Source organism: Asterias rubens, chromosome 7 (assembly GCF_902459465.1).
Source record: "Asterias rubens chromosome 7, eAstRub1.3, whole genome shotgun sequence".
Classification (NCBI taxonomy): domain Eukaryota; kingdom Metazoa; phylum Echinodermata; class Asteroidea; order Forcipulatida; family Asteriidae; genus Asterias; species Asterias rubens.
In genome coordinates this window covers 1,556,062-1,571,851 of record NC_047068.1, presented here as the reverse complement: position 1 = coordinate 1,571,851, position 15,790 = coordinate 1,556,062, and the positions used below count along the sequence as shown (strand labels likewise).

At 37.5% G+C, this 15,790-nt stretch overlaps 1 protein-coding gene across 1 annotated transcript in view; it reads left to right on the top strand.

Moving 5' to 3' along the window:
• The first annotated feature begins 8,940 nt into the window (after positions 1-8,940).
• Positions 8,941-15,790, top strand: part of LOC117292614 (AP-4 complex accessory subunit tepsin-like) — a 42,481-nt gene continuing 35,631 nt past the window's right edge. Inside the window, exon 1 of the mRNA XM_033774729.1 lies at positions 8,941-9,006. Within this exon, the coding sequence (XP_033630620.1) occupies positions 9,004-9,006 (3 nt within the window). The 5' untranslated portion in view covers positions 8,941-9,003. The remainder of the gene's footprint in view (positions 9,007-15,790) is intronic.

Here is a 15,790-nt window from a genome sequence, read left to right as displayed (position 1 = left end):
CATTTTCTCGCAACTTCGACGACTAATTGAGTTCAAATGTTCACAGGCTTGTTATTTTATGCATATGTTGAGATACACCAAGTGAGAAGACTGTTCTTTTACAATTACCAAACGTGTTCGGTGCCTTTAAACCTATTGCACACGATATTCATTATGACATGAAAGGTGGACCACCTTCTTACACGATGGAGCAGGCTTAAAGCAGCATTTTTATGGGTGAAATGGAGGTTTAGCTTTGGTATATCTTGGAATGGAACACTTTAAAAATATATCTCGGGGGGGGGGTTCAAGGGGAGAGTAACGGAGGATCCCAAGTTAAAATAAAAAAGAAAAAAACATCAGCATGTTTTCTGGGCATGCCATCATTCCCACCTGCTCAGTGCCTTAAAAGGTTAGGTTTTTATTTCTTCATTATCTTCTTCATTTCTTACTATTTCCTCCTTTCATAGATGTTTTCTTCGAAATAGCCCCCACCCCTCTTGTCCGTGCCATTGCCACAAAGTATTACAAGAGTTAAGTACCGTGATAACTTCGATCGACCTCGTTCAAAAACACTCCTCCTCGTTCTCCCTCTCCTAGTAAGTGGGGTCGATAATTATTTTAAAACCTGGGTCGAGGTTGGGTCGAGAAAGCCACATTCGTCATGTCATGGGGCGAGCAGCTAAGAGCTCGTAGTCGTATACACAGAACACTCAATTCGAGAACGGCTGAAATAGTTACACAGTGCACCAAAAATACCCCCTCTGCAACTATTTCATTTCAAGCATGCTTGAGCGGAGACTAGGACATTTGGGAAATTATGATTGAGAGGTTTTGGATACTTTTCTACATCAAATCTGGTTTACTTTGAAGGAAACTCCAAACATGGCCCAATCTTGAAGGTATTACTCTCATCTTTATCTTTTGCAGTTGGAAAAACATCTCATGTGGAAATAAAAATAGTGGTTGGTCTTTTTCGGTATTCTCGTGTAAAAGAAAGTTCATAGCACACGCTCTGATCAGGTGTTGTTTGGTTTTCATCGCGTCCTCAAAAGTTTGAGATTGATGGTAAAAAATAAAATCTCGATGACAGTAACACTTGTCTTAACGGCAATTAAGTATACCTTTGGTTTATGGAATCGCTAAATTGTTTTGATCATATATAGATAACTTTCAATACATTTATGTCAATGTTGACATAAAGTTACATGTGTGTACATCATTAAAGTTAACATACATGGTAATGAATAAATAATGGCAAACCACAGATGAAGTCAAGACAATAACAATTTACACAGAAGTTGAGTAAATAATCACAAACAGGACAACATCTAGGCATAGGGTGAAGCAAGGCTTTTGTTCCCGTACCTACGGACAGACAAAAAACGAACAAACAAACAAACACACCAACAGACTATCACAACACTGACTTACATAAAAAAACATGTACATGTATGGGTACAAAGACAAAACATCATCCGGAAAATATATCATAACTTTTCATTCTTAACTAAGACTTAAGGACTGCTTTTAATTTAATATAGATGTAAACAACAAAACTAACCTGTGAAAATTTTATTTCAAAAGGTGGTCTTGTTTTGGAGATATCGCCGAAAATCCGGAGTGAATATTCAAGATGAGAAGCATTACAGACAGTAACGCTTCTTTTTCCATAACCACATTGTTTTGAGATGAAATATGCACGCTACAAGTTGTTCGTGCACCGTGCGTGGCACTCACAAAAGTATTCTTTTTTTTCTGTCTAACTTCGTTCGGAGACAAGATTAATTTTACTCTTTCGGTGAAAACTTTGCCGATGCAACTTACTTTGAAGTACCGGTAATGAATCTAAACAATTATCACAAGGAACCTCTGGGGAAATACTCCCTGATTGTCGGACTTGAAGGGTTTGATAAGTAAAGCTACAAGATACAAAGAACCTTCTAGGCCTGTGTGTACAGACACACAATATTTGCAAGGAGCTTTTGGGAATTATTCTGGATTAATGAAACCTTATTTCACTCGGCTTGGCCCGAACTTAGTTATAGTTTGATATTGAATATTGGACATTCAAATAGGTTTGAACAGTGAATGTTTATTTTGTACATCGATATTGGACATTGGACTTTCACATAGGTTTGTACAGTGAATGTCTATCTTGTACATCGATATTGGACACTGGACTTTCACATAGGTTTGTACAGTGAATGTCTATCTTGTACATCAATATTGGAAATTGGACTTTCACATAGGTTTGTACAGTGAATATCTACCTCGTACATCAATATTGGACATTGGACTTTCACACAGGTTTGTACAGTGAATGTCTATCTTGTACATCAATATTGAACATTGGACTTTCACACAGGTTTGTACAGTGAATGTCTATCTTGTACATCAATATTGGATATTGGACTTTCACACAGGTTTGTACAGTGAATGTCTACCTTGTACATCGATATTGGACATTGGACTTTCACGTAGGTTTGTACAGTGAATGTCTACCTTGTCATTGGTTTTGGATGTGTTCTTAGACACCACGGATGCCATTCACATCCTGCTCTGTAAATGTTTGGTAATCAGCTCTGTTGTTGTTTATGTTGTTGTTTACTTTAAGATGAGAGATACACTTATCTGATCGGGCTATCAACACAAATTAACTGTCATCATCATCAGGCACACGTTGCCACCTAGGCTGAAAAGGGGTTACCCCCTTCACAGTCCGTAAGAACGCAGGGATGGAATCATCCACTAGGAGCCTGCTGGTAGAGCAGAATACACTTACCTTTCCCAACTTTGTGCGAAGCAATTATGGTTACCTGCATTGCTTGAGGACAAAGTGTCATAACTTAGATTCGAACGCTTTGCTGCTAGCAACATTAGGTGAACTAGACCGCTTAGCCACGGAACGCCACAATTGTTGGAAATACTGAAAACAAAATGGCGTATAATACAAGTTATGAATGGTTTAGTATACCTTTTTTTTTACATAACTCAATCCAGTTGGTGTTGGAGGGTCCTCGGGGTTCTTGATTTATAAATAGACTATTTATTTGATATCCATTAGACAAGAAAACACAGAAGTTACTCAAGCCTGGCGCCATAATTTGAATACTGCATAAAAGTCAACATAACCAGGACTAGTTGCCATGGCGATGAACATTTGGCGCGCTTTCTACCGCCGATCCAATAACAAGGAATGTTCCCCTATGGCAGTTCATGTAATTCCCAAACATGAAAAAACAAATCAATTTCACATGTAGAAAAACACAATAAAACCGCCTAGATTAACAGAGATTTGGGGTTTGACGGAAAGAGTAATGCATTTTAAAAGAAAAAGGCTTGGGGTCTTTTTCTGCCGGTAATTACCGGAAGTCGAAGCCGAGCAAGTGTTTATGAATGCCCGTCGGCACAGTGCTAACATAGGCGATATCTGTGTTAAAGGGAAGGTACACGTTTGGTATTTGTCAAAGACCAGCCTTCTCACTTGGTGAATCCCAACATAAGGATAAAATAACAAGCCTGTGAAAATTTGAGCTAAATAGGTCATCGAAGTTGCGAGAAAATGATGAGAGACAAAAAGACGAATTTGTGTGCTTTCAGATAGGAATGAAAGACTTCTAGCTAGAATTATTTTATTTTTTTAGTGATAAATGACCTCTTTCTCAATGTTTTATACTATCAACAGCTCTCCAATGCTTGCTACCAAGTCAGTTTTTAAGTTAATATTTTTTTGTGTAATTACCAACTGTGTACCTTCCCTGGAACATTGGTTTTTGGAGCTGTTTGATTGGATTCTTTATTTTAAATCTCCATGTAAAATGATAAGAGGTCAAAGGTACATCTAGCAGGATCCTGCGAGGTGCTGTCTCGAAGTGTGACGTCACAAGTTAAGGCTAAGCCTAGTCTGGTACCCTGTGGGCGAAAATGGCTCAAAATTGCAAGTTGTCGCAACTCTCTAAATACACAGCTCTGAACCAGAAAGATTCGCAAAAGGCCCTGTTACGTCATCACTCATGTTACGTCATATGCGGGAAATGAATTTCGAGCAGACAAGAAACTATACATTGATTATGTTATGAGATGTGCCACTTTCTTCATACGTAGTACGTGCAGGCAAGAGTATTTTATTCCATTGAGTGGTGTTGTGCCTGCAGGCTCTGTGACTCTTTTGTTTTTATGTGATTTCTCAAGTAACATTGACTACTTGAGATAGATGTTAGATTTTCATCGGGATACTAGAAAACTGTTTGGTTTTAACCTTCACACCAATGAGTGTAAACCTTTGTACTGAACAGAGCATACTATGTAGGTGTAAAACCATGACATTGTCTAGTTCCATCTTATAGCATAGATCCCAATTTTATTGGAATTTACTAAGCACAAAAAATAAATCTTCCACAGCAGAAACGGACTGCCAATCCAAGATGTAGTATGAACAAACATTAAGGCTTATAGGCCTAGTTGTTTTGCTTAATCGATTTAATTTGCTTGCTTAATCAGATCGTGTGTGCTTAAATTACCAATGTATTTATGCTTTAAGCAATCAGTTTCTATCTAATGATTGCATATCCACGGGTTTGTTCAAATGTTTTGACAAAAATTATGCTTTAACATATTTATCTCACGAATTGCATACGGTTTTTTCCAGTTTTTCCACGATTTTTATAAACGTTGATGGATGCTTGATTTATTGATTTCATTTGACAGCTTAGAACTGAGTCCCAAACGACTAAGGAATAAACTAGAATCCATCAATTGTCATAATGTCTTGATTCTACTCAGTCGTGAATAATGGATTTAGGACAATCACAGACCATGTCAAACAGGGGAATTTTTACAGGCAACTTGGGGACAACCAGCTGCCATGCATGAACAAAATGAACACTTTCGTTGTACATCAGCAGAAACTTTTCTGGCACTATCTAAAGTTAATACTGTCCCAATAAAATTGAATTGTTATTATCATATGGATATTGGTATATAACAAAGTCATCTGGACTTACTATTTTACACAGTAAGTCCATTCGACTTGATTATACACTTTACCAATTATTATGTTATCTGGATGACGGATAATATTAACATGTGGATAATATGTGGATGTTTGTTCTTCTTGGAGATTGCCTGAAACTGGTCCCATGTAAATTGCCCGATTGCTTTAAGAGAAGAATAGTCTTAAAGGTGTTCTCTCATTAAACTTTCCCTGAAAATAAAACTCCATTTATATGAACTTTGAACCACTCTATGCTTTATAAAATAATTGGACGTGTCCCCAGTCTGAACTTTGACCCGCTCTAGAACTAGCTTCTTGAATAAAGTAGACTTGTCCCCAGTCTGAACTTTGACCCGCTCTAGAACTAGCTTCTTAAATAAAGTAGACTTGTCCCCAGTCTGAACTTTGACCCGCTCTAGAACTAGCTTCTTGAATAAAGTAGACTTGTCCCCAGTCTGAACTTTGAACCGCTCTAGAACTAGCTTCTATAATAAAGTAGACTTGTCCCCAGTCTGAACTTTGAACCGCCCTAGAACTATAGCTTCTTGATAAACTTGACTTGTCCCCAGTCTGAACTTTGAACTGCTCGCTCTATGCTTGATAAATTAGACTTGTCCCCAGTCTGAATTTGGAACCACTCCAGAGCTATCTGTTCGATAAATAATAGACTTGTCACCAGTCTCAACTTGGAACCGCTTTCGAACTCACCGCTTGCTAAATTAGACTTGTCTTCAGTCTGAACTTTGAACCGCTTCAGAACTAACTGATTGTTAAACTAGACTTGCCCATAGTATATCGTGTATCCTTGGAAAGTCTTTCAGTAGCACGTACAGCGCTAATAACGAGCTATACTTCATGCGCAATGTCATTCAACGCAATCACGCGCTCCAATTAACTTTTCCATTTTCTGTTTGACCCTCAAACTATTTGAATAATTTGGAAAGTAAAACTGGATGCTTCCAGTTAACAACAACTGACGGGATTTTGTATTTAATTTACGGGCAGGCACTTCATGCATACCTGAGTTTTCCAGCGCAGTTTCTAAAGCTCATGGCCGATTTACGTTCAACTTAAAAATAAATTATCTTTTACGCGTCACCAATCACTAGGTCACAAGTTTACAGTCTTCAAATCAATCAAACAAGGGGGGTAAATTTATGTTCAATGAGTGTTGTTATTTTTTTTTCTCGATCACTCTTAATATAATAAATTTGGTTTGCGGTAACACCATGAGATATCTTTTTCCATAACCGCAAGTTTTTTCTCAGCATTATTATATACATTAATTGCGATTAATTTTCAGAGTCATTACCAAACGCAGGACTATACAGACCATTTCAAGGTACTGGACACTAGTGGTATTATTACTCAAAATAATTATTAGCATAAAAACGTACTTGGTAACGAGCGATGGAGAGCTAGCTGTTGATAGTATAACACATTGTGAGAAACGGCTCCCTCTGAAATTACGTAGTTTTTGAGAAGGAAGTTTCTCACTGAAGTATTTGAATTTGATTTCGAGACCGCAAGTGAGGTCTCAAACTCGAGCATCTAAAAGCACTCAACTTGTGCGACAAGGGTGTTTTTTTCTTCCATTATTTTCTCGCAACTTCCAATATTGAGTTCACAGGTTAGTTATATTTTGCTTATGTTGAGATAAGGTGTCCAGTGTCTTTAATGAGATATGTTGCTCATGATCTGATGGCGTGGGAAGCCGCTGACGAAACGATGCTCCATCTACTCTAGCAAAAGCATACACAGAGCAGCTTTATATCCCCTTACTCATGTCATTCCCAACCAAGCAGTAGAAATCACATCAAATTTAGTGTTACCATGCACGTACGCCTGTATGACCTAACTCAATCTACACATTAGGGTAGGCCAAGTTGGTTTCTGACCTCCATGCCTATACACAGATGGGTTTATAGAGGTATGGCATTAACGAAGTTACTTATTTTCACTTTAAATCTTAAAGGCACTGGACATTTTTTGTATTATTGTAAAAGACCAGTATTCGAACTTGGTGATTCCCAACATATGCATAAAATAACAAACCTGTGAAAATTTGAGCTCAATTGGTCATTGAAATTGCAAGAAATGAAATGCTTCGGGCCCAAGGTCTTTTATTTTGTGAGTGAGACCTCCTACTCAACAACTATGTTACTTCATCAGAGGGAGCTTCTTCTGTATAGGCCTACTATCAAAAGCTTTCAATTGCTCGTCACCATTACCAAGTAAGGTTTTATTCTGAGAATTGTTTTGAGTAATTACCAATAGTGTCCAGTGCCTTTAATTGATTTTAGTGGGGTTTTTTTCTTCTCATTTTCCTATATTTAATTTCGGTTGTATGAAGCCAATGATTCCCAGAAAAGCAAACTTAATCACTATATTAGCAAAGAACCTTAGGGAGAAAGACAAGTAAGGACGATTCAGTAGGGTTTTCTTTCATGGGATTTTGTATCTTTGCAAATCCTGTTTTCCATCTATGTGAGACTTTGATGTCTTATACATGTGTGTATTTAAGGCAGGTTGATTTCTCTAGACACTGCGTCGTTTGCGTCTTGAGTTGATAGAAAGGGCATGTTTTCAGGTTCGGAAATCCTTCAAAATGTTTTCTCACAAATCAAATAGATTTTGCTTGTTCATGTCCACCTGTACTCACACCCACACAATAGACCTCTTGGAAAAGATTCTCAGTCGGTTGTATAGGATGGCCCTTCGAGGCCACTCGAGTTAACCGTGTCTTGGCAGTGGAAATTAAAGGCATTGGACACTATTGGTAATTACTCAAAAATAAGTGTAAGCATACAAACTTACTTGCAACGAGCAATGGGGAGATGTTGATAGTGTAACACATTGTGAGAAACTGCTCTCTTTGAAGTAACGTAGTTTTTTGTAAGAGATAATTTCTCACTCCAGAAGACTTCAGGACTGGAGAAAGTTTAGGTTCATCAATTGGCCAGGGAAGTTGCAAACAGCAATGACAGAAATAACACCATTCGAAACGTCGAGACCAAACCGGCTCTTTTCAGAGCCAACACTCACTCAAAAGAGATTTACACATGGTTGTACCCGCAAGTTTACTATTTATTTATAAATTCTTCTTATTTCTACACACCATGCAAAGCTTCATACAATACTTTAAAAACACCCTTGTTGCACAATAAATGTTGTGTTTTCATAGATGACTGAAAAGGGCTCTTTCGCAAAAACTACGCTATTTCAGAGATGTTCAGAGGGAGTAAAATGCTTTTTATAAAATTTGTCCAGTGCCTTTAAAGATAGGCTGCAATACTATTATATGGGATTTGAAACACAACTTCGTTTAGGTTTGATTTGACAAGCTAACGGTGCTCCATAATCAATTTGTTATGTCCATATGACATTCTCTGAAATGTTTGTCTTAAATTGTATAATACTCGACTGGATAGCTTTTGAAAAAACGGGCTTTTTCGAAAACACGGGTGTGGGTTTAATAGGCTTCGTCAGTTATTTGTAACTTGCGCTTTCCTTGGGGCTTCAAACAGGCAGAAAACGTAAGCCCAATACCATTGTAGTTTCAAAAAGAGACCCGCGAAAGGTCCAACCCAGGATCGCTCATTGGTCCGGGTACGCTATACCTATGAATAACCTAATTCAACAATGAACTGCAAATGCCTCGTTGTGCATTAAGGTTAAGGAGAATGGATGAGAAAGTGTAGACTCGTGGTAGAATGTTTGAGCCTAATCTACACTTTAGAGTCTTATCTCTAACTTGAACGTGTGTTTCCTGACAGGGCTTCAGTCAGGTAGACGGAGCCAAAGCCTTAGCCGATTGGCACGTGTATCCGCAAAGAGTCACACGAATGGGACAACGAGGAAGTGTATTTTAGAATCGCGATAGAATGTACCAGCCGAATCTACACTTTAGAGCCTTTATTCTCTCACTAAATCGTATGTTTTCATTACAGGGCTCCATCCAAGCCGAAATCGTGGTTAGGCACAAAGAGTCACATGCATGGTACAGCTCAAGACCTCTCCTCCTTGGCATGGTACGTTAATTTTTATAAATCGACTAATTACTAATTCAAAATTGAAATGCAAATGCTTCTGTGCATTTAAGTGAGGGAGAATGTAGACGAGAAAGTGTAGATTCGTGATAGAATGTACGAGCCCAATCTATACTTAAGAGTACATTCTCCGACTTAAACATGTATGAGCTGCAAATGCTTCACTGTGCGTTTAATTGGTTATAATTGGTTATAATTGGTTATAATTGGTTATAATTGGTTATAATTGGTTATAATTGGTTATAATTGGTTATAATCCCTTACACTGTACCTGAAAAAGGGAGGGTCACAAAGTATTGTTATGTTTGTGCTGAAAATTAATTTGAATATTATAAATATTTCATCCACCAGTTCATGGTACCAAAACAAGTGTTCTACGTTAAACTGCAAAATAAAACAAAACGCATAGCACTCGATGATATTTTCAACTGGATTTACGAATACTGCCTTAGGCCTTCCGTCATCTCTTAACAAACAAGTTCTACTACGTCATAATACGTCACAATACATCATTCCGTAATGTGACACGATAAGTCGTGTTTTATTACATACACCACATGTCATGTTCTACTTCTGCCAAAAGACCAGAGTTGAAGATTCTGGGTCGAGAAAAAATAGAAATATTAACAGCATTTTGTTTTGTCTATAATCGTCGGTTTGGTATTCAGTCACTGTTTATCCAGCTATCTATAATGCAAGATAATGGCATGTTTAAAGTCTTTGAAAGGGATTGTTTACGTTTAAACCACTCTTGAATATTAATGAAAACACAATACCTCATCATAAAGCTATGGAAATTTGAACTCAATCTGTCGTCGAAGCTGCAACAGAATAATGGAAGAGAAAAAAAAAACCTTTTCTGATTGCAAATTCATATATTAACCTCTTTCAAAAGTAGTCGAAGCATGAAATAATCAAGATCCAATGTTCACTTAAAAAGAAAGTCGCAGCGAAATCAATCCAGCTGGTCATGCAGTGAAAACTCATCGACGGTTATTTTAAAATGGTAATTACTTATTCAAGTAGAAAGAAACAATCTATACACTGAACTGAATGTACACTTTCTGTGTCATGCATGAAAGGTACCATTGAGACAATGTTTGGGCTATGTGACTGTCCCATAGTGACATGTGAAAACTTCGATTTTAATCTGTATCTTATTTTTGAAAAAGGAGCCATGTTCCTGATTGAGCATTCACTGTTAGGTACTTAGTTAGACTATAGTTTGTGGTCACAAACGGCTATCAATTCGCGATAAAACAAGACCAACTCATCAGTCCTCGAAAGAGGAATCGGAATTGTTTATATAATTTTTTCTGTATAGAAAATAATATATGACAAATGTTATTTTGAATAACAGATTGAGAGATGTCAATTTAGGAAATTATTGAACATTTTAAAGCAATTAAGCTTCGAGCTGCTTGCGCAGTTTCGGAAGGTAGCGCTAATAATTAAACGCCACTCATGTATCAATATCAAATGTCACAAGAGGGCCTCCTCCGAACTTCACGGCTTTAAAGAGTAAATGTTGTCACAGTTCCTTTTTGTGAAAAGCTATCCATACAAACAGGAAAGTTGTTTAAGAAAACACGTTGTTTAAGAAAAGATTGCCATACTTTTTTCGTTTTCGTAATGATGTTTCCGATTACGATTACGTCATAAATATTGTTTAGAAGCTCACTGCGTGGTGATGTCACAGTTTACGATTACGGTTACGTCGTAATAAACTGCCAATTAAAACGTATGTTTTGGTGAACACAATCTCTTCTCAAATTTTCTAAACAGCTGGATAGACACTATCAAGCCCCAAAATAATGTTGTATGTACAAGGGACATTATGTGTTTACCATTACGCCATCGTACTAATTTTGTCAGTACGTATGTCTTTGTGTTTAGGCCTTGTGTTTAAAAATTGCAGGGAGATAATGGGAGACTTTGAAACGCTAGGTGGCAGCAGACTTACCAGGTAAATTTCCATTGTTTACGTAGTTCTGAGCGTGCGCACATGACCGAGAACAATGGATTTTACCTGTTAAGTCTGCTGCCCCCAAGCGTCCATAAAGTCTCCCATTGTTTTATGACCAACAGTTTGAAAACGTTATCTCAATGTTATGGATATATCAGTCAACCATCGCTGTGTCAGATCATTGGTGAAAAAAGGCACTTGAGTCTGTTGAATACAAGATCTGCAAGGAGTTACTCCATTATGTATATGTTGTGTCTTTATAATAAAATGTGTACCCTTGGTTGTGGCTTTGCACATCTGTAGTTTGATTTTTAAACGCGTGTCAGGGGCAACAGTGCTCTACTTTGTCAACCCATCTAGGTTATTGATGCTGATTTGAGCTCAGCTGTATAGACACTTCGACCCTGCACTGATTTGCACAGTCATGTTTGAGAAGTCCAATTTTGACGATGACTAACGGATCTCATTCAGTTGTACAAACCTAACAGATACCTCCGGTCATCTACTGACACCAGACTATTTGCCATCCCCAAAACACGCACCACTACTGGGGAAGAAAGCTTCCACGCTGCTGCCCCCAAACTTTGGAATGATTTACCTCACAGCATCCGCCACTCTAGCTCACTAGCAGCCTTCAAGAAATCTCTCAAAACCCACCTGTTCAACTGATTTGCTTGCTTTTATTTATTCTTTGCTCTTTGTTTATTTTGTGTGTACAGCGCTGTGGTACTTTCCCCTGTTAGTTAGAGCGCTTTATGAATACCTTGTAGTATTATTATTATTATTATTATTATTACTATAGAGCAAGCTAGTCGAAACGTATAGACCAATTCAAGAACTGACTCCGCGGTAATGCAGTTAATTACGATCATTTTAAGCTAAAGTATTAGTCCCAGCCAATTTTATATACCTTCCACCCGGGTAGTAGTTAGAAAAGCAGGGCAGTTCTTTTTCTAGTACTGAGAAGTCTCCCGAACATCCGATAAATCTACTCTGCGGTAGTAGAATAAAGAAAGAATAAAAGTTCTCTATTAAAGAACAAACTCTACCTGGCATGTAGAAACACACATGGTGTTACCGCAAACCAAAGGAATAAACTGACCTTTAAAAAATGACCCATAAAGTACGACTGGATTGGAAAGGTGGAATGTTCAATTCACTCAATCCTTGATCCCAATCGATTGACCTTAATTACCAACTGATAAGACAGACTGTGGGTTTTTGAAGTCGACCTTGATGTATGGATCTGTAGTACTTAGCTACAGGCTAGATTGAATCCAAGTTCTTGAAAAATTATGTTGCAGCAAGAAGGCTTGACGTGTACACAGTGCGTGATCGATGTGTGTTAGTTCTGCTATGCAGTTTCTGAACATTTTAATGGTTAATAGGCCTAACCTGAATCATACTGGGCCCAATTTCATAGAGCTGCTAAGCAGACAAATTTGCTTAGCACGAATTTTCGTCCTTGATAAAAACGGGATTACCAACCTAATTTCTACGTGATTTTCAGGATAAGCAAACAACAGCTGAATACCATCAACAAGCGATACGCAACAAATTGAAATTTTGTTGGTAATCCTGTTTTCTTCAAGAAAGAAATTTCATGCTAAGCAAATTGTTGTGCTTAGCAGCTCTATGAAATTGGGCCCAGGTTGTTAATTCACAGATTGCTCTATGGGAGCGTATACGTTTGATAATCACTCATAATATGTATGTCAATGAAAATCTTTGATTAGAAAGCCTGCCAACAGCGTTTGATAGTACATGTATTAACCATTTTGAGAAACATTTCACTTCGGAGTAATGTGGTTATGAAAACAACTATCAGTTTGGATTAAACATTTAAATCGGAGAAGCGTTACCGCAGTTACATTTCTCAATATTGTTTACAACTATAGCAATTTAATTAGTTGAAAACAATCGAACGGTTTTAAAAACCGAAGCCGGTACTGATAGCCTTTCACGGGAAAGTTGTTGTTTTATGTATTTGTACTTTTCTTGTTTGTATAAGTGAATAATATCCTAAATTTGTAAATGCAAGCACGAACAACTCATCTTAACTCGTACTCGGTGCTGCTGTTTCGTCAAAATAACAAAGAATAGTTGGTTGTCGCAGGGATTTAATATGTGTTTCACATGCTCCTTTGGGGGCTTCGTATTTATAACATTTCCCGGAAAAAAATTCAAGGTCGTCACATCGTATGCTCGATCTTTCAATTAAACCTGAGAATTGCCGCGCTCGTGCCACCAGGTTCGACAATTTTGAGCCTAAACAAAACCCAGCATGCTGACTTAAATAACACACACTGGTGCTATGGCCTAGATTTAAAAAAATGTTTTGATACGAGTTGGTTAAAGACAACACAAGGCCACTTAGTTTGCTGGAAATCGAAGTCGAATTCTGTTAATCGTGACAGCCTTTTCTTTTTGAAAATAATGTTTAAGTGACAACTTCTCAAAGTTGTCAATTAATTGCTTGGAGATGAGAGACTTTGTAAGAAACAGCCAGTCCGAAGATTCAAGGGTACTTAATGGCATACTCTATCAAAGTGTAGCCATGCCAGATGCCCTGTCTTCGTGTAGTGATATCGATTGATTGTAATTGTTTTATTAAACGGGACCATGCTTTATATTTCTTCCTCGGTTTGATTTTTTGGAAACGAATTTATAAGAAGCAAAAACAGAGTAGCATTGTGAAGATTGCACCTGTACGTATATAGGTTCCCCTTGTTTAGAATCACTGGCTTAAAAACAAATCAAATATGTAATTTGTATTTTGACATGGCCTTTACATATTTGTTTTATGGAAGTCCACAATTTTCAGTCATAACCTTATTTCAATTAAAACAAGTCACCAAACCTGTGATTTTTTTCGACCAAGATAGTTCGATTTCTTTTCTTGAGGAAAAATCAAATAACGGTCATTGCCTTGTTAAGGTTTGTGAGCGTTTGAATAATGTCCGAGCTGGGCAAATATACACGGAGAAGAAAACGAGATTTGTTTGCACGTTGTGTTTCAGGTGGAAATATCTGTCAACGTTTATTTACCAAGAGCTTCATATTCCAGGTCAATAGACCTTTACCACGGTGCAGCCATCTTGAATTTCTCCCTTTGACATCAATGTTACCAAGCCAAGGCTAAACGAACAAAATAGTCTGGTTCCTATTTTTAAAATGATTATTAGCATGTAGTATTGTTATTCGATACGAGGAACATGACCAAGATGGAGGCAGCAAGTCTATATTTGTTCCTTACAGGGGAACTACGTCATCTTTACCATAATAGCTATGTACCATTAGGGTTATGGGCGATCGCTATCCAAAAAATGGCTGCACAGACCTTTTTGTTCCCGCCCTATTCCGTGTGGATTTCAGTTGAAAGAGACATGAGGTGAATGCAATTGTATAAAGGTATAATATTCACTGCCCGAAGCTTACCCTGCAAGCAGTGCATGGCTCTTATTGAACTGTTAATGTAATAAGGTCATTCAACTTTCTCTGCATCGTTCAAATCAATGCTTTCAAATAAAGGTATTACAAAATAGTTGAATGTAAATGTAGGCATGTCTCCTTTGTGTAAAGGTATCCTCAAAGCCTGGGGCCACCTTCATAAAGACTGTAAGCATAAAAACTTGCTAAGCACAGACAGGTATTGCGTAACAGAAACTTGTTACCAGCCAAAACTGCATTAAGTTTAAATTGTTGTGACTGGTGTCCCACACTCAATGTTTGCTCAGCTAATAAAGTTTGTCAAAAAGTATTTTCTGCTAAGCACTTCTAAGAAATTGGGGCCAGATCAATATTCTTTCCAGATTTGCAGTAAGCAGCAGAACTACGTCACTTTCACCAACATGACCGAACTATCTTAGCAAGGTATGGCATAAGGGTTGTGGGCGTTCGCCATCCGTTTCGTAAGAAAAGCTGCCCATTTCACGTGAGTTTGAGGTGAAAGAGAGAAGATAGTTCAATGCAAGGGTAGGCAAGTCTCGCTTGTGAATAGGTTTCCCCATTGCCTGAGGCTTATCCTGCGGCTTATCCTGCAAGCCGTACATGGGTCATTCCATGTCAGACCAACGCACTTTTTTACCTCATGTCTTCCGATTTTGATAAAAATTGCTGTGCTTGTAGGTCCTAATGAGCAATGAATGTACAGCAATTTTTAGCCCGATCGGACTTACCATGTGGTCAGGGCAGAAACCACTCAAATCTGACATTTTTAGGGTAAAATACCACCTTTTTGGTAAAAATATGTCATAACCATGTCAATTTTTATCACATATATGCAAATTTGGTATCAAATTGATGAGAATTGCATGCTCAATTCAATTCTTTCATCAAAAATAAATTTTCTGAAATGTAGGTCACTGTTATCTTTAATAAGTTATCGTGACATTTGACCCCATTTTTGAAATAATGTATCATTCCAAAAATCAACGAAATAAAAATCATTTGATAGAGCATGTCTTCCTCTATCAGAATCCACTAAGAAACAGTTGGGCTCTTCAAAATTTACAAGTTAATGACTATTTTTGTACAAGTCACTATGATCTTTAATATGTTATCGTGACCTTTGACCCAATTTTTGAAATAACGCATCTTTCCAAAAATCAATGAAATGAAAATCACTTGATAGAGCATGTCATCCTCTATCAGAATCCACTAAGAAACAAATGGGCTCTTCAAAATTTGCAACTTTAAGACTATTTTTGTACAGTTGGTAGGTTACAAATTAGTCAATTTATACATGTACTTTACTTTATAAATAAATACAAATAAAAAACTTTCCAAAGTTACTAAAAT